Source organism: Musa acuminata, chromosome BXJ3-6, assembly GCF_036884655.1.
Source record: "Musa acuminata AAA Group cultivar baxijiao chromosome BXJ3-6, Cavendish_Baxijiao_AAA, whole genome shotgun sequence".
Taxonomy (NCBI): domain Eukaryota; kingdom Viridiplantae; phylum Streptophyta; class Magnoliopsida; order Zingiberales; family Musaceae; genus Musa; species Musa acuminata.
The window spans coordinates 36945906-36971051 of record NC_088354.1 but is presented as its reverse complement, the minus strand read 5'-3'; the positions used below and the strand labels follow the sequence as shown (position 1 = coordinate 36971051).

At 38.2% G+C, this 25146-nt stretch overlaps 2 protein-coding genes and 1 non-coding gene across 5 annotated transcripts; 2 read left to right on the top strand and 1 right to left on the bottom strand.

Moving 5' to 3' along the window:
- The first annotated feature begins 2964 nt into the window (after nt 1-2964).
- Nucleotides 2965-3037, top strand: TRNAR-CCU (transfer RNA arginine (anticodon CCU)). Its single transcript has one exon. It is a non-coding gene; the product is annotated as a tRNA-Arg (tRNA).
- Nucleotides 3038-3456: 419 nt separating this feature from the next.
- On the top strand, nt 3457-6916 carry LOC135640567 (uncharacterized). 2 transcript variants are annotated; one of them, XM_065155135.1, is made up of 2 exons: nt 3457-3942; nt 6638-6916. In XM_065155135.1, the coding sequence occupies exon 1, from the start codon at nt 3506-3508 to the stop codon at nt 3848-3850; it is 345 nt and encodes a 114-aa protein (XP_065011207.1). In that variant the 5' UTR covers nt 3457-3505; the 3' UTR covers nt 3851-3942; nt 6638-6916. The 2 variants fall into 2 exon arrangements, with proteins under 2 accessions (XP_065011207.1, XP_065011206.1); XM_065155134.1 differs by having other exon boundaries at nt 3457-6546.
- Nucleotides 6917-8563: 1647 nt separating this feature from the next.
- Nucleotides 8564-24947, bottom strand: LOC135641140 (cyclin-T1-3-like). 2 transcript variants are annotated; one of them, XM_065156226.1, is made up of 7 exons: nt 24688-24947; nt 20079-20407; nt 16645-16726; nt 12739-12873; nt 11625-11800; nt 11390-11541; nt 8564-10122 (listed from the first exon to the last, which is right to left on the bottom strand). In XM_065156226.1, exons 2-7 carry the CDS (start codon nt 20303-20305, stop codon nt 9098-9100), a joined length of 1797 nt encoding a protein of 598 aa, XP_065012298.1. In that variant the 5' UTR covers nt 20306-20407; nt 24688-24947; the 3' UTR covers nt 8564-9097. The 2 variants fall into 2 exon arrangements, with proteins under 2 accessions (XP_065012298.1, XP_065012299.1); XM_065156227.1 differs by lacking the exons at nt 16645-16726; nt 24688-24947 and having other exon boundaries at nt 20079-20218.
- Nucleotides 24948-25146: the final 199 nt, after the last annotated feature.

The window sequence follows — 25146 nt, the reverse complement described above, 5'->3', positions numbered from 1 at the left end:
CCGGGGGCCAACCCCGCCGCCGTTCTCATCTTCCTCTCCGGCGTCTACAACTGCCGCGCCGACTACTCCGTCGTGGTTGCCTTCGAGATCGGCAGCGCCGAGTCGGGAGTCTTCGGGTTCCAGACCTTCTTGCCGGAGTCTTCGAGATCGGCAGCGCCGAGTCGGGAGTCTTCGGGTTCCAGACCTTCTTGCCGGAGTCCGGCAAATGGTGGATCTCCGGCGAGGTTTGCGAGGCGGAGCGCCTGCATCCTGATTCTGGAGTCTCCGCCGGCGGAGCGGCATACTGGCTGACGACTATGCTCATGGTGATCGGGTACGACCCGGCGGCGGACAGGGTCCGGGTGGCGCGATGGCCGATGGGCCACGCGGCAGGGGCCCGGTGGGAGATCGGCCAGCCTACGGCCAGCTGTGCTGCGGCGCGGCAACGAAGAAGACGGTGCTAGTCTACAAGATTCTGGGCGAGTCCGACGAGTGGACCCTGGTGGGTTCCATGGGCGTGACGAAGAGGCCAAGCGCGAACAGGGACGGAGAGGAGGTAGCGAGCTACATTGAGGAGGCGGATGGTCAGGTGGTGTTCAAGAAACGGCCGTGGCCGCTGAGGTTCCAGGGCGGGGTGCTGGAGGTGCTGCTCTGGGTGGCGGGGAGGGTGGTGGGCGTGGCCCTGGCGGGCAAACGGGTGCGGGAGGCGGCAGCCTTTCCCGTGCCATGCGATGGTTGCTCCGACGATGTGCCCCACATCAGCACCGTCGCTCCGACGATGTGCCTTCCTGTACATCCTCTGTCCACATCATCACCATCATCACCACCAGGTACTCTTTATCACTCTACAATTGGTGTATTATAGTATCTCTCATTTGATTATATATTTTATTTACAATCAATAAACTATTTTAATTTTTACATCGACCATCATTAAACTATTAGACTACAATCAAACAGATCCGTTAAATTATGATATTCTAATTCACAAAGATTCTCCAAGTCTTTGTGCTTTGTGTTAATTTCCACTGGGTTGAAAATCTTGATCATCTAACTTCGATCTCTGCTTATATTATTTTTTTAAGCAAACCCAATAGTTAGAGATAAAAAAAATAAAAAAATATTACTTAATCTTTTACAGAGAATGAATATCAAGTTGTTGCATCTACTGCTATTAATTATTTGTGTTGAGAACTTGCTTCATAAATTTTTAATTGGACAACTATCTCCTCCAACTATATATTGTAATAATATTTGTTTTACTTGCCTCTATGTTGATCTAATCTTTCACCTACGAATGAAACACATAATCATTAACTTTTATTTTATCTATGACCAAATTTTGTTAAAAGCAACTCTATGTTAATCATGTTTATACTATCGATCAATTGACAGATCCCTTGATGAAGTCACTATCATATTACTTATTTATTTAATATTATTTCAAGATTAGTGTTTATGATGGAACATCAATGTTACAAAAGCATATAAAGAAATAATCTTTATATTATTATAATCACACCATCTAGGAAAATAATTCCTCAATAATCATTGACCTATTGGTGTCATACGTAGTTAAGAGGTTGATTAATTATGATCACCCTTCATTTAGGGTCTTGACAAGTTTTCTAAACTTATATAAATAATATTATACATCAAGGGAATAGGGCAACCAACAATACATTATCCTCTATCAAGCCTTTCTTCTCTCCCCTTGGCCTTTTCTAAATACACAATAAGATTATGACATAGACCAAAAGGTTATCGTACACCATAAGTAGAGGCCGAGAAAAGATGGCAACAGTTGGCAACTTGGATTCTCTATCACACGAGAATCTAGATAGGATGTGTATAAAATATTTTGGGTCCAAGAATATCGTTGATGGACATTTTTTAAATGAAACACAGTTTTCATATCAACCGCTAGAGCTTGGGGAAGCCAATGACAACTCATTCATCCTATCCTTCTCTCACAACCATAGTAGGTTGACTCATCAGTAGCATCCTCATTGGATGCATTCTTGGGCACTCTACGGACTCCATGCAGAGATCTTCCCCCTGCTGTGCTGCTGCTTTGAAAGCTCGGCCTGTTCCTGTACATCCTGATGAGTGCAGAGTTTTGATCCGGCAGGCTGAATCATGGCATCGAGGATGCACGGGCAATGTGCATGTCATACTGATGTTGATGGCGTCCCCCCACCGTTCGGACGTACTTTTCCAGGCTTGTTTTCTTGTCCACGCACGTACGTACGACGGAGCTGGGGGAACTGCGTTCTGATCATTGGAGGGGATTCGATGGCTGCCACACGTGTCAGTGCTTTCTCGACCGTTCACCTCTTCTCTCTCTTTCTCCCCTCCTTTTCTTCGTCTAGTTTTCTCTGCAGCTTACGTAAAAGAATGAGATATTTCATAGCTTATATAGATAGGTCGTTTGATGCAAGTCTTGGTCATGTCTGTAGTACTTCGATAGGCCTTTTCATGCATGTCTTGGTCATGTCTGTAGTAGTTTGATCCATCTGAGCTGATATTAATACTGGGTTTTGGTTTTTTGATTGCAGATTGGGAAGAAGAAAGTCAAGAAAAAATCAACCTCGGAGATTACTGCTGGGGAATGAATCATCACAGCAACCTACAGCTCCGCAACAGGGTCCAGTAAAGCAAGGCAAGCCTCGCAAAGTGGTTGTAGTGGAGCAGCTGAAACAAGAATTAAGCGTCGAAGGAGGAAGAATCCAAGGAGAAAAGAAAAAGTTAGTACTAGAGTTGAGGAAGAAGAGAAGAGAAAGATAGAAACATCCTCCTCATCCGAGGTCGAGAAGGAAGAAGATGAGCAACAACGACAAGAGACCCCAGTGAGAAGTAAAGGAAGAGTCAGCGGCCTCATAGGAGCGCTTGAATCCAATTCAGTGCATGTGGAACTTTCTATATGGAGAAAGAAAGAAGATCAAAACTACATTTAATACTAGAGCGCCAATGACTGTCGTAATTGCGCCTGTAGCTCAGTGGATAGAGCGTCTGTTTCCTAAGCAGAAAGTCGTAGGTTCGACCCCTACCTGGCGCGGTAATTATTTTTTGACTAATGCAATAAAATATAAAACTGTTATCCTTCAAAAAAATGCAAAATAAATATTTCAAAAAATCAAAATTTTTTGTTTACATGTTTAAAATATTTAATCGGAGAGCTATTACTCCTTTTTGATGAACAAGGGAGAGCGGTCGCCAGACCATACCCAGATGCTATGGTAAATATTGCTTTAAAACTTAAAAATTAAGTTATAAGGAAAATTAATGTTAATGGAATCGATAGAAAAAGAAAAAACATTGATTTCATTTTAATTAACACGTGTTAAACTAAACATAGTTTGCCATGGGCAGATCACAAAGACGTGACTCGTGGTACAAGAGTTAACTTGGTACGGTCTGCCTCGATAGGCCCGAAACAGGGCATCGTTCGAACAAAACCGGACTCGGTCCGAACCGGCTCCAGGCGGCCTTTTCGAGACAGCCCAAAAGGGCGGCAGCGGCACCGATGGAGGACGACGGCGACGACTGGTTGGCCGCCGACAAGCTCGAGCACCTCCTCGCCTGCTTCGCCATCGCCATCCTCGTCGCCGCCCTCGCTGGCCGGAGCCGCCACGCCTTCCTCCGCCGGCGGAGCGTCGCCCTCGGCTCCATCGCGGCCCTTGTCGCCGGGGCTGGCAAGGAGGCCGGGGACGAGATCGGACTCTGGCATTCTGCCGGCGCCTCCTCCAAGGACGCTGCGGCTGACGTCCTGGGCGTGCTTCTGGCCGCCGTATTCCTCTCCATCTCCAGGAGGTTCTGGTCCTCCTCCCGACGCGAGATCGAAGTGGCTGCAGAGGATTCGATTGTCTAGATCCGACCAGACTTCTACAAACCCTAAACATTTCGACATATTTCACAAGAATATCTACCTACCTTCTCTCCTCTCCAAGCCAAGAAGCCCTGGTAAAGTTCTTCCGTTAATATCATTATTGACCGCCTTCTTTCTCTGCTTTATATAATTTCTTCTAATATATATTTTGAATCTTCTTGATCTATAACAATGTTTCTTGAAAATGGAACTGGTAGAAGAAATCCTTTGAACGATTTAGCAAAATGGAGGGTGTTAGCGAACAAATATACCGTGGTTGACGAGTCAGCACGGCTAGGTCCGCGGATCGATGTCGAGAGCTTTATGTAGGGTAAACTGGATTATGAGGTGGCCGTGCCCTCGGGAAGGAGTGCTGGTTGGCATGGGTCGGGGACAGCTCTCCTTTGCTTGGTGGATGACGTCCGAGGTCGAGGCGCTCGCCGCTCACGGGTAGTCGTTCACCTGCAAAAATGGTCCTCGCTGAGTGATCCCCGACTTTGGCCCCTCCGACGAGCAAGTCAGTAATGGGATGGATTAGTTTTTATCTCTCTTTTTATCTTTTCTTTTTTTCTCCCTTGGTCGGAGGCCGGCCAGGGGCTTTATATTATTGCACGAGGGTCGGTAGCACGTCGATTAGGCGTGGCCGCTGACCCTCGAGGGATGGGATGACACTTCTGACCGGTCGTCGTCCCGGGACGTGCGGAGCAGCGTCAGACGGCATCGCCCCGAGCTCTCGGGACGAGACATGTGAAACATCTTCTCGGTACGATTCTGACTTAGCATGTGGTGTCAGCTGAGATATGTCTGGGGCCCAAATTACGTTGTATCAGAGGGGATGTTAATAGATTTCATATGATCGTTGAGGGTTTCAATGTTTCCAAAATCAAATATGATCGATTGATGAATAAAGCTAGAGGTGGTTTGGCGGTGGAGGCAAGAAAAGTAGCAGTGGTTAGGGACTCCTCAGTTTCATAGTTGGAAGTACTGCTATGTCAATAAACGTAGATTATATCAAACATCTTGCTAAGACTTTATGTTCTGTCATTTATCAATGAGAAGGATTCCTAGTTTAAACTACTCCTTGGGATCCATGATGAAGGAAAATAAGGATTAAAGCAAATAAAGAAAAAGGGGGTAAGTTTTTTTTTTTTTATCTCTATTTGTCATTGTGGTGCATAATAAACATATGGACAAGCCAAGATAATAGAGAGAGCAATATTATGAGAGTAGAAAACGTTAAGTCATAGGGCTTTAGTCGAGACTTATTTCATTGGTATTCAAATGGTTCATTCTTGCTATCATTAGTATTTTTTTTTTGGAAAACACATTAAGTAAACACCAAAGCCTTAGTTTAGCATGATTGGCTAACCAGTTAACAGATTCATTTCATTTTCTATATGCATGAGTGATTAAGAAGGAATCAAAAAATTTTAATGTATGTCAAATATCCTCAATCAAATTTCACAATACACAAGGACTTTTGAGAACACGAACCAGCTAAGATTCCTATTCTACATATATCAACTTGACACTATATTGTATCGTAATCTTAAGTTCAATACACTTGCATCCAACAAATAAAGGATCACCAGTATCACTTCTTAGAAGAAAATCCAAACCTTGTTACTCTATCTCCTCATAGGATCCATCACAATTAACCTGTTTGTGGTCTACACTAAGATATACTGTGATGCATTAGAGGTTGGGCTTCGCTTCCCACTCCATCTATTATTCTTGGTGTGGTTCAAGTGATGGAGGATATCACATCTCATATGACACCCAACTTGTGATGCTAAATCATTTCATTCATCGGAGAGTGTTGTCATGTAGACATAGCCCCAACCATTAATCTATTTCATGCATGCTCTCAAGAGGGGTTTAAGGTTAAGGGCACCTGAAGCTCCAACAAGGGTCCTTGTTGGAAGGGATGCTTTTCTTTATTGGATGGGATAATTTCAATCTTGTGTGGTCAACTTACTCTGTCCTGAATCTTTCCTTGATACTATTCTTAGAGGAAAATAGTCAAGTTCTTCAATTGGTAGAGACATTATCATCTTTCTTAGCCATCAAAAGGATTGAAGAAGGGTGGTTCATTGAAGTTGGTTTGAGCCTGGTTCCTTTGGGTATCATTATCGAGTGGAAGATTGTCACATGTCTAGCACTTGTTTCCTAAATAGATATCTCAGTAAGATACGATAAAACAAGGGGCATAACAGAAGGCCACAACTAGAGAATCCACTCCTTTGGTAGAGACGAAGACCCTAAGAGATCGAAGTTCTCGAGGGAGTCAAGCTCGCTGAGGTGGTGGCTAAGAGATGCATCCCAAAAAGCTCGGGGTCATCAAGAAGCAGAGGATCTCTAGCATGTCTACATCGAGGCCAAGCTTTATCACCACTTCGGGAAGCCACCCTCCATCTGACACCCTAGTGCTCGAGAGTGAGTCAATCGAAAAGAATACCTAATGCCAATATGTGTGAGATTTCTACAAACACAAGCTCATACCTTTTATGGCATTTTAGATATCTAATTTGCTTGATTCATTACTTGGGGAGCTATTGCAATCGTAATAGGATCTCAATCCAACGACATCCTATGAAAGAATGGGAAGATGATGAGCCATTCCCTATGGGGTGTGCTTATCCCCCCTATTGGCCAAACAGTGTACATGGTGTCTTCAAAGTTGCTAAAAGCTAAGGAGGGTAAGTGCATACGGTGGTAAGCTTGTTTCTTTCTTAATAATTCTCATGCTAATGTTTTCCTCCTTATCGTTAACAATTTGTCTTTGTGCAGCACAACCACTATCCGATGGGCCTAATAGATCGGGTTGGTAATTCCAGATCCATAATTTTCATCTTGAACGAAGAGGTGACAAACTTTAGGAGCAAGTCATCGAGCTAGAGGTGCGAGTCAACCCATGAAAAGTTGCCAACATAAAGGCGAAGTTGGACGAGGCATAGGATCTAGTCGAATCATTTCAACATAATAATGCTAAGTAGAGATAGACTCTAAAGAGAATTTGAGATTACAATTGTCAAATTGAGAATGAATTATTGACGTTTCAAAGCCAAATCCATACCTTGGAGACTCAAGTGGTTAAGTTGATAGACCACATGTAGGCTATTGAGGCTATAGCTTCGAAATGGGCAACAAAATCATCATCACCTATAAGGAGCCTATCGACTTTAAGAAGGGACTTCTCCAAACGGGAGATGCCACGTAAAAGTATAAATACCTTCTAGCCATCACTCCGATGTTGACCAAGTACCTATATTTATAATTCGAGGACCCCCTACGGTGAGTAGTCCAAGGACGTGAGTATTAAGATGGAGATGAAGCAATACTTCAATGATTTTTTGCTTAAGAAAGATGTTAGTGTCAAGGGTGAAGAAGCTATCAGTAGAGAAGTATGCTTTAGGACTTGGAGATCTACTTTTATCTTTTTGTGGATCGGATTTTTGTATTTGTAATACATTCGACTCTCTATATGTACTGTCTTTTTGAACCTTGAATGAAATGTGTTTCTTTTGCAGAGTTTTTGTCTTGTGTATAAAAGAAGAGAACTATATGATGAGAGTTAAAGAATACATCGAAGAATAAAATAAATAATAAAAAGTTTATTTTATTGCCACGATTCGAATTCGATTACTGACGAACATGCTTTTCTCTTGGATCTTTCTTCTTCTATGTTTTGGATAGTTGCTCTAGTGTCTTGTAACTACAATAATCATCTCCAACTTGATAGTAAAATATAGCAACAAACTATCCTAGCGTGACCTAGGAAAGAACCCACAAAAAAGAAAAAAAAATAAAAAAATTACTAAAATGACAAAAGATTTACCATCTCTCGCTTGATAATGATCTTTCATATTTGCACAATGTTTTATTATTGTTTTATTTCTTATGGATAGATGAGAGTAACGTGTTAACCTTGAGATAATTCTTCCACATAAAATATAAAAATTTGAGTTTGAAGAAAATGATCTTTTATGCAAGGTTCACAATATCACTATATACTACTCGACACAAAAGGTACATACGAATCTAATAAAAAATCGATATATCCATACACCCCCATATATTATGTATCAATAAGATTGACAACTAGTTGATATATCAATACAGATCGATAACATGAACCATGCTTTTATGTAAAGACATCAATTTGGAAATTAAACGCACGAGAAATTGTAAGTAAAAACTCACCAATTCAGTAAACTAAAAGCCAAGATGACTGGTACACATCAAACAATGACCTGTAAGCCAAGATGACTGGTTACTAGCTCAGTTGGGAGTTTAGCTGTGAGAAAATCCCCGAAAATAATTGCATGATTCAGCTCTGACTACCTCATAAACAGTGTCTGTACCCCTTGGCAAAATAATATAAAACTAGCACATTCAGGTTAAGCATAGATCAGGCATCAACAAAATCAGCTAGTGGAACTGATCAAGTCACAGGTCACTATAGCTGTTTATACAGACATATAACTGATAAAAAATATATATATAATTGCATCTATCGCAACATCCATAACTCAGGCATGAAAACCTTTCACACAAAATAATCCTAATGATCAAAGTTGTAGGAAAAGAGAATGTACTGGACCAGAAGTGTACATACACAAAGATATTAAAGATGTTTCTCCACCACATCAACATGGGAAAGACGTACCACCATATCCTCTTTATAGTTCACCCACAAGAGGAACACATGGAAAGTGATGACCTCAAGAGACAAGTTTCTACATAGAACTAACCCATGAACAGGAATAAATATTTTACAACAGTATAGAGGAAATCCAGGCTAGAAAATGGCATGTCTCCCGGGTTTACAACTACATGAGTGCTTGAACCAGAGCTCTTAACATTTATGGATATGTAAAGAAACTTCAATAAATATTCCAGCAAAATTAGATTAACACTCGGATGTTTCTCGTCGTTGCCATAGTTCTTCCTTAACTAAACAATCCATTAAGCCACATTATCTCCACAGCCTTACCCTAAAACACATCAGGGATTTGTAAAGTTTAAACATTTGCAGTGCAGGTTCACTGCATTAATTTACCTGAAGAATTATTATTTTGAGTTCTCCAACATGCCCACAAGCACCACACGGATAATTTGGCTAAACTGCAGCAGCATGATGCAAAATCATAAATGGGCGAACTATCCTCTGAGGAGCTTGTTTCGGGAAAAGGTTTTCTGAAAGAACAAGATTGATGAAGTATCTCTTCCAGCAACCATTCCTGCACATCATACCTGATTTTCCTGTCTGAGCTTCTTATGATCCCTATCAGCACGATCAAATCTTCCTGACGGACGAAAATCATCATAAGTCTCCTGGCTCTTCGAGGAAGACGCATGATAATGTGGTAAGTCATACACATCCTTCGCACTGAAATGTCTACCTGGGGGACTAACTGCTTTTCTTTTCTGGTTGCCAGTCTCCAGTGACTGAATATCCTGACTATCCACTGATAGCTCCCCTTCTTCGGCATTCTCCATTGCCTTCTCAGCCCCATGGTAGCCATTCTCAATTATATGGTCTGGTTCCTGTCGGTAAGTAGGTTTGGACCAGCTATGACTCTTCAGTTTGTTTCTCTCATCCTCAACTGCCAATTCAACACCATGTTCCAACTCCCTCTCAATGAGGTCATCTTCATCCAACAGATCCACTTTTTTGGCAATATCAGCTCGAGATTTTCTCCTTTTCTCCAAAGCAGCCTTCACCTTGTCCTTGTCGATCTTTTTCATAGCAGCCATCATGGGAGAGTGAACTTTAGAACCTTCATTATAGACAGGAATCCTTTCTTTTGTTTCAGCCATGCCATCTGTTGCAGGAATTGCAAGCTCTTCTACTTCTTGTTCGGGCCCATAATGTGATCTGCTGCCAGTGGTTTCTGGATTGTTCACTAGTTCATGATGCCACCAATCCTTTCCTTCCACTTTATTATCAGAAGTTCCAGGTCTAGGCTCATGCCGTGCATGTTCATTACCATCAGCATGCAAAACACCGTGGTTCCCACTAAGCTTATCCGAGTGAAATTGTTCAGGCAGAGAAAGAGTAGATGAGCTTGCTGGGCCAGTACTTTGCAGGGTAGCATTTTTTGACACCTGAGAATACCCACTTTGTGTGGTAGGCTCCTCAAGCTCAACAGGAGCTTTTGCAGGAGCTCGGTGATTAGCTCCACTGGCAGAACTACCTTCAGTTTCATTTCCATGGGCTGTTGGTGCCGGACGGTTTTGCTCATAAAGTTCCAACATTTGGTTGCTAATCTCTGAAAGAAGACAAATCTGAAAATTAAGGCAATATTAAGAAAATATATAAAAGAAAATCAGGAAAAAGAACTAATTCATTACAGTAGACAATACAAACAATAAATTAAAACGGAAAAAGGCAGAATGTGGTCAGACCGGTTCAACTAATGAGCCAGCTAGCTGAGTGTTCTCACAAACTAGAACAAAGAACTGGTCAGACTGGTTCAGACCGCCTGGTATGTACCAGTCTGAGTGCACTAGTTTCGTTCAAAACCAGGTTTAGATTTTTTCCATTTTTTGATTTGACATAGACAGCTTTTCTTTTAGTTTATTTTCCTCCCATGCTCCTCTCCTGATTCTCTCTTGATGCACCACAAGCTGCTTTGCCACTGTCGCCCATTTCCTCACTTTGCCACCTTCCACCATCTCCGATAATTCTCTTCCTCCTGGCTTCTCCACCTCTTTCTCTTTGGTCTGTGTCAACCAGTATGACAGTGTCCCATCTAGTAGGCTAGTATGTACTGGACCCAAACTAGTCTGGCCAAGGACCAATACGATTCTCGAACCAAAACTTAAATCCTTGGTAATTGCCATCAGTCAATGCAAAGAAAAAAAAAGGATAGAAGCTAACTACTGCAAAAAAGCAGTCTGACATTTTACTAGTCAAACAAAACAAGGCACCCAATTGAAACAAGAGACTATTGAAGAACAGACGCATATACACACACAAAGATGTAGAACCCGCACAAGAAAAAAAAAAGACAAAAAAGGGGAATATCATCTTATAAAAACACACAAAGAAAAGATGTCCATGAACAAGCACCTTATTTCATGTGTTTGTTCAAATGGTGTTTTCACGTTGGCTACTCTATCCATATGATGTCCTACTCATAGTAAAAAAAAAAAAAAAAGCCAAGGTCTTAGGTTCAGGAGCTGAAAACAAGCTTTTTATGCCAATTGGACATATCTCCAGAAAATAATGCTGCAACAAACAACATAGTAACAGGAGCAGACCCTCTTGATACATATAGTAACTGCATTAAAGCAAATTGACCTCAAACTACACTAGATTTTCAACAGTCAAGAACACGTAGCTAGCACTCCAATACCAAACAATGAAAATTCTTGAATACTTATTTAATTAGCACAGCAATAGCTTCAATCCAAATACACAAGTCTCTTTCTGAGGATAATGCTACAGCCAAAAATCTTATCTTATAATTGGACAGGAAAGGGGCAAAGATGTCACTATCAATCCTATCTATAGAAAATCTAATCAGACAATACCTTCCAACTGTCGAGGAGTAACATCAAATTCCTGCCACCATACCTTCTCACCATCTGAAGGAAGCTTTACTTTTAGAAACTTGGCAGCCAGGAAGATGGCACCAGCAGCTATATGATGGGGCTTAAATTGCAGGCAAAGTGAAGTACGGAGCCTGCATGGCCCTTTCCAGTGTGTAGTAAATACACATTACTGAAAGTAAGACTGGAAAGCAGAAAAAATGGTAGTTTTTCATACCCATCATTGACAAAATTCCAAGCAACTTGTGCAAGGGCATTTTGAGCTATCTTAAACTTCTTTATTGCTTCAACAAGAGGCTTGTATGGATGCTGCACATTTAAGTCAAAACCAAGAGTTGCAAGTACCAACCGTTCCCCAAGTAAAATCAGTTCTTTCTGCTGTTCATATACTTCCTGCATATGATAATATTGGATGAAGTTAGAAATTAGAATACAAGTTATCATGACAATCCTCGTAAAGTGTAAGAGGGAAAATGACAACACATACATACATACATACATAAATATTGTAAAGCCATGTCGATATGAAACAGTAGTTCTAAATGTAATTCTCTAACTACAAATGCTAAAAAATGAGAAATTAACATGCCCCAATAAAATAACTGGTTAATTTGAGCCATATTATTTATCGAAATACAATCAAATCTCAGCCACTGCATGGACAAACCTCAAATTAACCTCTCATGAATGTATTTTCTAAGATCTTAAATACCTTAAATGCGATGAAGTTCAATAAAGATAAAAATTTTTCCTAAATAAACTGCCATGATAGTCAGCATTAGTGCAGAACAGATTGCAAAATGGGAAGTTTTCCCTTGTTATCATTAGTTCTCTTTTTTAAGATAAACACTTATTTTCTTTGGTAAAAAGCACATCATTTTAAGTATTCTAAATTTCTTACGGTGAAAAAGAGAACTATCAGATATCTATAACTTACAGTAATAAGAATCGAGTGGAGGAAAACACACGTGTGTTATCAAAATATTGGAAGGCTACTTTCTTATAACTTCAAGAAGTTGATGTTTATTGACATACAAGCGGTAAAAGCCTTCAAAATTTAAATTTTAAAAGCCAAGCCAATTGAATAAAAAAAAGTCTGAAGGAACTTACTAATTGTTGTGTTATGCATAATTAATCCAAGAAGACCAGATATCAATTTACCGATGCAGAATCTCAAAAGTTGATAATTTGATATTTACAAGAAAAACAACAAAACAATCTGCAGAGAGTGAACATACCAATAATGGGCACCTAACACATCTACAAAGAATAACAATTAACAAAATGAAAGGAAGGAGTTAATTTTAAGTACTAGAGATCACCAGTCTTACCCTCTGTTTGATTCTTTGGACTGCAGCAGGATCCTTTTTATGCATAATCTCATAAGAAACGAGAATGACGTCCTTCAATGGTCGAGGAGTTTCTTCCACCTTTCCCGCCAAAAACATGCAAACAGTAGCAATGGTCTGAAAAACATCATGAACATGAAAGATTAAGATTCAAAAAGATAGATGACCCAAAGTTCACCACTAACAAGAAGTGGAAAGAAAGGTGCATTTACTTGGTAAAAAGTTTGTACTAACAAATAACTATAAGTTAAAAATAAGAATGATTCCCCAACAAGCTACAAGAAACTAAAAAGAATCAACCAGCTTAAAATCTACTAATTGCATACACAAGAACCAAGACAATTGGTTCAAGCAAAGAAATGATTTTCATTACAAGTGCACATGCCATACAGCAGCTAGCACAGTAATCGTCACACTGATGCATGCTCTTTTACTTCGGATGTCAATTGGTTTTTGTATATTGTGGGGAAGGCCAGAGTGACATTGGTAGTGAAAAGTATCAAGAGACTGATCACATCATTTAATGACATGCTGGTGTAATACAAAATATTTGATGTATGAGATCCACTGTTTTGTTCATGTGATCAAAGCTTAGCATCTCTCAATCATAGAGGAATCTGATAGAATGTCTGGATTCCAATACACATGTGAAGTGCGAACATGGATCATTCATCATTGTGTTGTATTGACAAGATAAAAAAGCACAGCCCAGCACAAAGAGGCACCCACCAGCGTAGGGTTTCGGATGGATCAAGTGCACAATTTTACCTCTCTACAAATGAAGAAACAATTTTCATAAGTCAAGGTCAGCTAGGTTGTAAAGGAGCACCGTACAGCAGCTCCAAAACTTGTCCTCTTAGTTATAATCAAATATACAAGGCTATGATCAAGAGAGTCTAGATTCAGTACAAGTGTCTGGGATTAAATTAAAATATAAAACGTTAATATATTTAAATATCATATATTTTTAATGTTTTTAATTATAAACTTTGTTTTATACTTGTGAGGAAAATTAAATTACTTTCAAGATTATTTAAAGCTGACAACATTTTAATTTCAGTAGTATCTTTGTTTCTCCTCTATCTTTTCCACCTCTTCTGTCATGTTCTTCTGTTCTCTTCTTCTACTATCTTTTTTTTTTCTCTCTTTGATTAAGTTATGATAAAGATGCTACAAATTTGGTATTAGTACATCCTCCCTCCATGGGTTTCAAATTCTATTTAAACAATGTCCAGATTAATTGCACTCATCGCCATTCTCTCGCCTCTCCAAAATCCTTAATCCTTCTGTTGCTCTATCTATTTCAAAGCTGGACAGCTTAGGCGTGGCGATAACACAAAATGATGACAGCAGTGGCTATGAAAAGCAACACTGGTGGTGGCACAATAGAGGTCTGAGTTACTACTACTATCCTCTTTTCCTTCTTGTTTGAGCCCAGAAAACCTAGGTGAGATCCCATGCTTCTCAGTGGACACTGGATGAGGCGTTCCATAGGCTAGCAAATCAGTTGAGGTGCTAATCACTCATCTTTCACCTCTCCTCTCCTCCCTCTGCTACCTCTATTATGCTCTCTCTCCCATTTTCTTTTGCCTTCTGTCTTCTCTCCACATGGCTTAATTAATCAATTTAACAAAAACAATTCAAAACTACATTCCCGATATAATGATAATTGTAGGTATATGTCAGAGGAATCATCACCAAGAAGCATCAACAAGGATCTTAAGTGGAATTACAACCCTAATGTTATTACATATTTTGCCACAAAACTCCAAAAGGTAAAATATTTTTTAAGAAAGGCATCAAGCTCCTACTCTGATACAATGATATAAAACTCATATTTTGATTGAAGTTGCTATTTATAATTACCTTTATCCTTAATATATTTCTTTTTTTTTGGAAGATAAGTTTATTGTTTTGCACAGATGAACTCCTAAAGCCTCAAGTGATAAGGATTCTTGGTGTTTTATAACACCTAGTCTCTTAACAACATTCGTACCAAGGGCCAGCCATTGTCATTGCTTATTGCTCAATCTTTGTCATTAAGGATCAGCTGTTTTTGGCCTAGAATAGATGAATACTGCCAATTCTTATATGAGACAGGGTGACTCTCATTCTTTGTCAGTAAAGGATCAGACAATTTTGGCCCAAATTAGTTGAATCCAGCCAGTTCTCAAACAAGGCAGGTTGACACTTGATCGAATCCAAATAATTCCAATCACAGCAGAGGCAGATTTATACCATCATAAATTTCGTGTTCACATGGGCATAGCTGAGGATAGTGAGTCTAAGCATCAAAGGGAACCTCACAGTGAACCATCATTCAAGAAAAGAGAGTCTAAAATAGAAAAGAAATATTCAAGAATCAATTGGCAGACTGAATAATGAGGCAATCCAGTTTGCACAAGTTCAATCACAAATATAGGGTAAGAAAACATAAAGATTCATTTTCACTATTGTGCAAGTGTATCACCTAAAATTAACATGTCAACCCATTAAGAAATCTCAAAACAGGGGTCATGGTCCAGTTAGACTCAATACCAGTAGAATCCCATTTGTACTTTAGCTATTAGCCTAAAGCAAGCTATCCATTAAGTTATTAGCCCAAATTGAGCTATCCATCAAGTTATTAGCCCAAACACCATTCAGCACTCAATGTCCTGAGGTTAGGACTTCGAAGATGGATTGAAGCCTGACGAGATGAATTATAACATACTGCAATATATCAGAAAGATTATAACTGCTGGAGGAGTAAAGTTCCCCAATTATTGTCAAAGAGAGGACTAAGAAAGGTAAATATTTTGGTTGTACCTCAATGGTCAATTATTTGAAACACCAAAACATTGAAGATTATCAGTAGTAGTAGCAATAGTTGCTGTCGATTCGATTGTTTTATATAGTTTTCATTTTCTGTTCTTTGTGGATATTACATGAGTCCCATGTAAGGATCAAGATATTCCAGAGTTAAGTTGCTGGCAAAGGCACAAACTGCGCCAGCCATCAACAGAATATGAAGTGTCAGGCTGTGCAGGGCTTTTGGTTCAAAGCACCAGTATATATCCTATATGATCTGGCAGCACTTAAAACCTTGGGATGCCATATAAAATTAGCTACATTAATACTTTATAACTAGTATGGTAAATAAAAAGTATCTATTACTAATCACATAAACTTGGGTACAAAGAGGTGTATATGAAACCCAGAAGAATCTCAGGCTCAGTATGGGAAACAAGTATACTCTGGAGCATCCAATCACAATCTTGACCCCAAAAAGGGGAAAAAATACAACCTGCATCTTCAATTCAACTATTTTCTTTGGACAACAGGTTAAAAGCTGTTTATATCTGGTCAACATATCCTTGATCATTCCAATTTCATTTTCCAGTTAGTGGCTGTGAACTGAAGCATCACATTTCACAATGGGACACAGCAATGTAACAAATAAAAACATGCTCTTGTACTAAGTTGCTAAAATGTCTATGCAGATGTAGACATCTCTATGAGCTTGCAATAAGAATAAACATTTCTGACATAAATAGAATGGACTAAAAGCAGTTACAAGTACTAGCAGAAAAATTTATTATATATAAGTAATCTCTAGGACTGGCAACTTTCACTACTATTACAAAATAGGGTAACTTCTCTACAAACAAAATTGTATATTACTAACTGACTTAAAAAAAAAAGAGATAACTATTAGTTTTGCATTTAGATAAAAGAAGTTCTGAAGTCCATGCAGTCTGAATTTAAGATCATGTACTGCACAAGGTATGAAAAGTTCATGAGTTGATAGTCTACCACAAATGAAAGAAAAAAATGATCCACGAGTTACTATTTTAAATATGAAAAGCATATATAATGATGGGTCCAAATAAGGCAAGTAATACTTACTCTCCTATCATTTTTTGCATGTGATTGGCGAAGAAAAAAACGGTGACAGAATACAATTGCAGTAGCTATTGTTACTTGCGGTCTGCACAGAAATGTTTAAGCTTAATTCTCAATTCTAATGACAAGAATAAGACAGAAAAATACTGCAATAGAAGCTAAAAACTTTTTATCAAAGTTTTCCCACAAGACCCTAATAAGAAACGTGTAAAAAAGAACAAGCAGGAACCATTACCAAGATATATAGGAATGTTTACATGGCTCCATATCCATCACTGAGACTAGGATTTATTTGTCATTAGTTAAATTGTGTTAATATCTTATTACTGTTTCTAAACCGACTCTTTATATTGTCTTCTTCTCTCTCTCAAAATTCCTCCAAATCAAGGAATGAAACTTTGGATACTTGACCCATAACAGTTAATGACCCATTCAAACATACCGACTTACCGTACGATAGCATGTACTGTGGTTCATTCTACAGTGAGAGGGGAGGCAGTGGAAGGAAGAAAGAAGTGCAAGAAGGCAAAAAAAAGAAAGGAGAAGGAAAGAAGGTGGCAGTGGACAAGGAAGATGAGGATAAGGATAAGTACTGGAGAGGAGGCATGCAGCAGGCAGCTGTAGAGCGATAATGCAGAGAGGCAGATGGCCTTGTGAGTCACAAGACCTAGACCTAAAAGGCATGAGGCCTTTTAAACAAAAAGCCCTCAAAACCATCCATTGCTTGCTAAAAAAGAAAAAAAAAAAGAAACAAACCAGACTACATTAAAAGAGGTGGTCCATGTCTAGATTTATGCCTGACCAGCAGATACCAGTTGACACGAAACAGTCCTAGCAAAACTGAAATCCCTGCTCCAAATTAAAATCAACCCACTCCATATTACAATTGCATTTACATATTTGCTTTACACGTCCACACAACCTTCATTAACTCCTTCATTTGTTCCTAGAGTAGTAGTAACCAAGTGCTTGGGGATATAATTGTCTGTCATTTGATATTTTCAATGGAAACTCCTTATATTCATCTCATCATCCCCATACTTTAGCATTTTGGATATAGCTAAGCTTTCTAGCCCATAAATTAGTGATGACATTATGGCTGTCCAGATTCCTTGTAATATGAGTACTCAGCATTCAGAGAACACCCAAAGATTTTTCTCCATTTTATCCAACCCAGTTTTATGGTTAACACATCATTCGATCCCTGCATTCTGTTGTACAACATATTCAAGATACCACAAATTGTGTATAAAAAGTACCTATCACATCTTTCCAATTATAACTAAAACTCGACTTCAAATACTGAGTCTTAATTCCAGTTGATAGAACACTTGTAGGCACTAAAGTTAAATTCTACTGTCATCGATCAATAATATTAAACAAATAAGTTCTATAATTGACCCTTTCACATTAAGTAAAATTGCCTTGCATTAAATCATCTTAATCAATAACTTCCTACATAGTAATATACTTGCTTCATAAGCCATATCCTCATTATTTTTGCAACTTCATTTAATTCCTTTTTCTTTCTATATAATATTACCAAAATATGTTCCCTTCATTCATCAATCATTTTCTTAATTGCATTTGCCACATAAACTACTTGTCCAAGTTAGCTTTAGTCATTCATACACTTGCATATGACTATGGGGATAACTTCAGGCATGGCTCTCATTCCACCCAGTCAATGGCACAAACCGGGGCATCTGCCTCCAGAACAGCATGTATATTCAAATCTTTAAAATACGTTTTGCAATATGTGCCAGTACACAAACACATACTGAACCAGTTAATTCCTAGCCTTAACATAGTGACTCTATACTCAAAAACATTTTTCATTAAGTTACTTGTAAAAATAACTCTTCTATAAAAGGGCAACTTGGTCCACACCCTTCCTCCTCCTCCTCCTCTCTTTCTTTCCACTTCCATGTGGTGCAGTCTACAAAAGCAGTAGAATAGATTTGATGTTTTTCAGGGCTGTTCAGCTCCAACAGCACTCCAGAAGATCACAGCATGTCAGAGGCAGCATTTTTTAGTCAAATGGTGAGACTTCACCAAATAGATATGATGCAAGTAGTCTTCAATCTGCGAGCAAACTCTTGCAACGTTCAGAACTAAGAGATCCATCTTCTAGCAACTTCGGGGAAAAAAAAACTGCTGCTGTTCACCTTATCTTAAGAGAAAATTTCGGCACAAGGTTAAATCTATGCTGATTTGAGTTAAAAATAAATTTAGAACTGAAAGAAAGAATTAGGGGAAACAAAGAGAAAGGAGAATAAAGGAGAGAAAACAGACGACAAATAATGGCATACAGACTTAAGAAGTCACAACTTTGTTTCTTATTCAAAGAAACTAATTGATTTTCCCTCAACAGCAATTCTTACAATAATAATATTTTTTTCCAACCAGAGTCTATACTGGTAAGAGTTCCTATCGGGTAAGTCCATGGGGTATGCTTAAAATTTTTTAATACTAATAGAAAGGTATATCCTATCAACTAGTAAAACTAAAAGCAAATCTGTCACACAAAAGCTTGATCAACAAGATATTATATGAGATATGATTATAAAGACTAAGCAGAAATATCATGTTTAGAACTAGCTTGATTAACTAGACATGAAAGAATCAGACAGTTAATGGAAGTACTCCCACAATATTCCACAATATCTGAGCTGTGTGATGCCATAATGGTGTGACTCGTGCAGAGGTGGAAGACCTTCATTCTTGAGAATCAATCTTTAAGACATTATTATCTTTCCCTTCTCTCTTTTCCTTCCTCTATTCCAAAAAGATATATATTTTCTATGCTAGTTATGAACTTGTCTGACATAATCAATCTTAGTAAAAGATGACACCATTAATGAAATGACTTTATAGCCATTTTAAGATACAAGATGCAATAGATGAAACCTCATTCTTTAAAGATCTATATAAACCCATCTTATTCTATGACTTACTGCTTATTAAGAATTTAAAATTTTCACCAGATTTTGCAAAGACTGACAGCCACCACATTTGTCTTTATAATGAAGACATGATATCATATTCTCGAAGCATTATTTAGTTATCAATGTCACCTTCACCTAACATTTCTTTTCCTTTTAACTCCATATGACATAAACAAAGTGGTATAAAAATATATGTGCTTTTAGTTCAAATTAAAGGAACACTTAAGATAACTAGAAATTTGAAAAAGATTTAAAAGCAGAAGCATAATTCTTACACAGGAGGTATAGCAAATAAATCATAGATTTATTAAAGCACACTTTTCTGAAAACTAAGTAACAATATAACAGATAAAGAAAAAATCTACTTTTAATAAATTATATTAGGTAATTTGGATATACTGTAAGAGGCACATCATGGTTTTACAAGAAAGACGCAAGACAGATCCAGACATGTGATTACATAAAATGAATGAGTAAAGAAACACTTACACTTTTAGTCTCATGCCTAGATCTTGCAAAAATGTGCAATAAGACTTCCGAAGATAAGTTTCTTTCTTGAGATCAATGCCATCTCTCCTAGATGGAGAGTTCTCTTCAATATCCCTACGACTTAAATACCAAGTAGCTCCAGGCAACTTATCTTCTTCATGCCTGTCATGGGAGAACCTGTAGGGACTAATCTCCACCAATTCATGATGTGAAGGATCCCCAGCCATATGAATTATGGTATCCACGTAAGTCACTCTAAAAGTTGACCTGCTTTCGAATTAAATATATCTGATAAAGCTGACTATATGAACAAATGCAACAGCAGTATTCTGCACAATGAGAAACAGTGTCAAAAAAATCAAAGAGTACAACAATTTCTTGTGCAACATTTGCATAATAAAGAAATTTAAGTTCCAGCATATGAATCTATGCATATACATATGGCCTTCAATGGTTCCACATCCATGTTAAAAGCTTAGAGAAGCAATTGAATCCAACATATGCTGCCAACTCAGCACTCTAAGAACAAGCAGTAACCTGACTTCTACGAGCCACATAACATCATCAGATGATATGCTACAATAAGCCCCTCTCGGATTATATTTTCATCTAACATCCAATGTAAAGCCACACACTACATCATATGATATGTTGTAGCAACTTTTTCTCAGATAATATCGCTCCAATTTCTCACAGCTACCATCCTAAGCCTGAAAACCACATGATGGTCATATTAAGATGATTTCAAGCCCAGCTGAATACAGTGTCATCAAAAGGCGCTCAGGCCTCGCCTCAAAAGTCGCCGTGCAAGGCACCATTTGCTGCAGGACATCTTTAGATTTTTTTTTTTTTAATTATTAGTTTAGGGACTGGGCCGACTGGCAACATCTAGAACATTTCCTATTTTATTTTCAATATTAATTATAAAGAAAAAATAAAGTAACTGAAGAAAAAGGAAAAAAAAATATCCAACTACAAGAAAGGAAGACTATTAAGAACCAACAACAAAGTTACGCCAAGTCGAATCTAAAAATTAATCTTTCTACAAAGAATTCAAAATATAATTTATTTGATTATGTTTTCTTCCTTATTTTTTTTTCTTTTCTTCTTGTACTTAGGCCTATACAAAAGAGGCCATAAGATTGTAATAAGCTTATTAGAGAATGAATCAAAAAATTAAATTAAGTTCTTTTACCACATAATGTGAGGATATTAATATAGATTAATGGTATTAGATATTTGTTGTAAAAAATAAAAAAAAGTACAAAATTTTAATAGGATTAGATGGTAGAATTTTTAAAGATAATAATGTACGGATTTCTAAGAATAGAATCTAAAGATAGACGGTTTGGATCTTAGACGAGGATAATATTAATATTATTTGGAGTATGATAGCTAACATAATTAGGTGTTTAACAATCGAGATTCTTGGTAAAACTAAAGGTAGAGGTGTTAAGTCAATAGAAAGTTAGTGTTCAAAAAGCAATTATCAATAAAAGATCATACTTTAAAGCAAGGTATGCAATATCGTACCGTACCGATGTTTCGAGGTTGGCTCGGTATGGTACGATACCGGCGCACCGAGCCGTACACCCGGGTTTACCGAGAGATTTCCTCTTACTGTAGCACTGTAGCACTGCTATAGTACAGCACGGTAGCACTGTAGCACGGTCCGTCCGGTAGCGAGCGGTCCGCGTACCGATATGCTGTCAGACTGATACGTACCGCTCATACCGGGCGGTACCATTCGAAATTGCATACCATGCTTTAAAGATTGGTAAAATTGCAAAAATAGGAAAAAATTAAAAGATATTTAAAATCTAAATAAGCGACTAAAAGAACCAAAGTATGGAAAGATATAAAACTTATGATAATTTTTATAATATGTTGAAATAACATAGGAAAAAAAATGTTGAATTGTTAAAGCTAGGAAAAAAAAGTGTAAAAACTTAGGTAACATTAGATGTATTAAAAATGATTATCAAATAATACTTGTTAATGATAACAAATTTAAGGAAAGATGAAGAAATTATTTTTATAAATCATTTAATGAACATTCCACAAATAATAACTTTAATGATAGATAATAGTGGTAGATTTAATAATCATAGATTTGTTCATAAAAATAGAGTTAGTGAAGTCAATAGCTTAGAGTGCAGGACATGATGGTATTTCTATTGAGGTTTGAAAAAGTATAGGAGATGTGATGTAAAACAAAGACATACTTGCTCGGACTTGTACCAATACATCTAGGATGGGTCCAATACCCGAGATTAACGTCGTTGTATTGCTCCTACCACCAAAATGAATAACATGAGTCAACGATCACTAGATCAATGACCTCGACGAGATGAGACTATTTATTAACCTGTTGTGTATGTAGACCCATGCAACAAATTACTCCCACAATGTTTGATACTGATATACAATGTGCCATTAATGCAATACCGTGGTAGCAATTATCATTGCATCATCGCTCTTATGGCATGTATGATTGTGGTTGCTATGACTATGGAGGATGGAGTGAAGTTGTGATTATCATCACTACTCTACTGTTGTGTATTTAATAGAGAAAAATGACCAATTTCCACCATGCTTCTGTTGGTCATGATATCCACTATAGTACTAGGAAAGTTGAGAATAAGTTGAATAGGTGCTTTTGTCTACATTGGGCAAGCTCTGTCGCATCTGAGAAAGATCATCCATTGCTTGCCCTTTCCCTTATCTTTGTGACCACAAACAAATTGTGTGGATCCTCATGCTTCATGATCTGAATTCTAGTTGGCATGAGTGAAATACTACTCGGTCCGTCCACCATCTTGACTCTTTGAATACAAGTCAACAACAACCAATGTTTTTGAAGGCAAATAGAGAAGAATATAAGCCTTTTACCCAAAGCAAGAGATTGAGGTTGAGAATGAGACTAACAAAGAGGGTGAGTGAGAGTGAGATAAGAGGAGAGGAGGGTGAAGAGGATATGTTTAAACACCCAAAAAGAGGCTCCAACAGTTAGACGGGTTGAAATGACCAAAATATGACCATTACCAACCAGTACAATCGATAAATCATGTGTACCATTTGGTACACCTCAGAAACAAACTAGTACACTTGTACCAGCCTTGTTACGGCACTATATCAATAATCCCTGAACCAAACAGCAATTGAACCAACTATTAATTGTACTGTCTTGAACCAATCGAAATTGTGAACCTTTATATCAACCAACAACGAGTGGGAGAATATTGATAAATAATCATTCTTATCAGTTTAATACTTTATGTCACCATCATAATTTTTTTATTTCTACAACTTCAACCATCTATTGTTATAGATCACAATTAACAGAAGATGACAAATTATAATAACAGACATAAAAGAAATATGAAAGGAACAACTCTTCATGGAAAAAATTCCTCCAGAAGATAACAGGAGGGAGAACAAAGACTACTAATTTAATTGACATCAATATTAAGCAGTATAAAGGGATAATAACCAGAACCACAACCTCATGCTCACAATGTCATACCTATAGCTAATTAAAGGTTTTGTGAAAAAAAAAAAGATTATCTTTTAGGATGCTGCACTTAGATATTTCAAAACAAAATTCCTACTAACTCAAAATAGAACTCTTTATCATTTATAAGACACAAAATTAAACAAAAAAACCATAAAAATAAAAGTTACAATAATGATGAAAACCATAAAACAATCACTAGAAATAGAAATATCAAATGAACTTCTGTTCTAACTATAAGTATAGCTAGCTTCTTAATGTCATCAAAATCCAAATCTTATCCTATGAATCCAATTGGCACTAACATTCAGCAGAAAATAGAGATACCCTAACGATAATCTTTTGGGTTTAAAATAAGTCATATATATAGAGCTCATTAAAAGGCTTGGTGAGAAAAACCTCCTACATAGCAAAACTGATCACCCCAAAATTTCAATTTAAACATTTGAGAATAAAACTCCTAATAACCCAAGAACTTATCTAACCTTATATATATATATCCAAATAGAACTATTTAGCATCAAGAATACAAAAATAAGACTCTAAAACACCCTAATAAATAAGGATAGATAAAATAATGAAGAAACCCTGAATAGAAATCACTAGAGAAAGAAACTTAAAACTCCCATACTAACTAGAAAACTGGCCTCTCACTACGCTCATTTAAATTGGAGTCTTTTGAACATCATCTGAGCCAGCGCCTTGTCTGGACCTACCCTTACAATGAGCAATCCAGCCTTTATCAAGACCAACCAACTAATCAACTACTGTAGAAAGCTGAGGAGCCTTTAGGTAGGGCTAAAACTCCTATTGATGGCCGAAAAACCCTTGTCTAGGGCTCGACAAGGATGAGGCCCTCATAGGGAATGCTTTAGGGCCTAACTGCTTCACAACAAAATAAGAGCAGATAAAAGGAAATTTTCTTCAATTTACAAAAGCTAGATCAAAGGAAAAAAAGGTTCTTGGCCTTCGTACTCCATGAGTATTTTCTAAAAAGTAAAATAAAGAATTAACAGATTTTCAAACCCTAAACTTCATGAGATAACTGGAAAAAGGGAAGAATGGAAGCAGCGAAGGAATAGAGAGAGGCAATACGGTGCTGTCTCTGGCGGCAGGCGGGGAAGGCAGAGAGGCGGCGAAGAACCGGCGACAACAGCAGATGCGGCGAAGAGTCCGGCGGAGAGCAGCCACGGGTGGGTCGGTTCCGTTGCTGTATCTGTGGCAGGAGGCGGAGGAGAGCTGAGGCAGGCGAAGGAGAGCAGAGGCTGGGTCGGATCGATCGATCGGGGCGGACAGTCCGTCGGCCAGCCGGCGGCGGAGAGCAACTGCGACGGAGAATTAGGGCTCGATCGGTCGGCCTCGCTCAGTTAGGTAGTGCAGGGGATATATATGCAATCATTAGTTGACTGAATCAAACCAGGTTTTCGCAGTAAGCCGCCACTTGAGCGCGGGTCAAGCTCGGTTCGGGTGCCGGTCTGCGCGAGGTCTAACGTATCGACCGGAAATCAACCCGACCAAGTGGTTTTTCGTACGCGGTTCAAACCGGCGGAATGG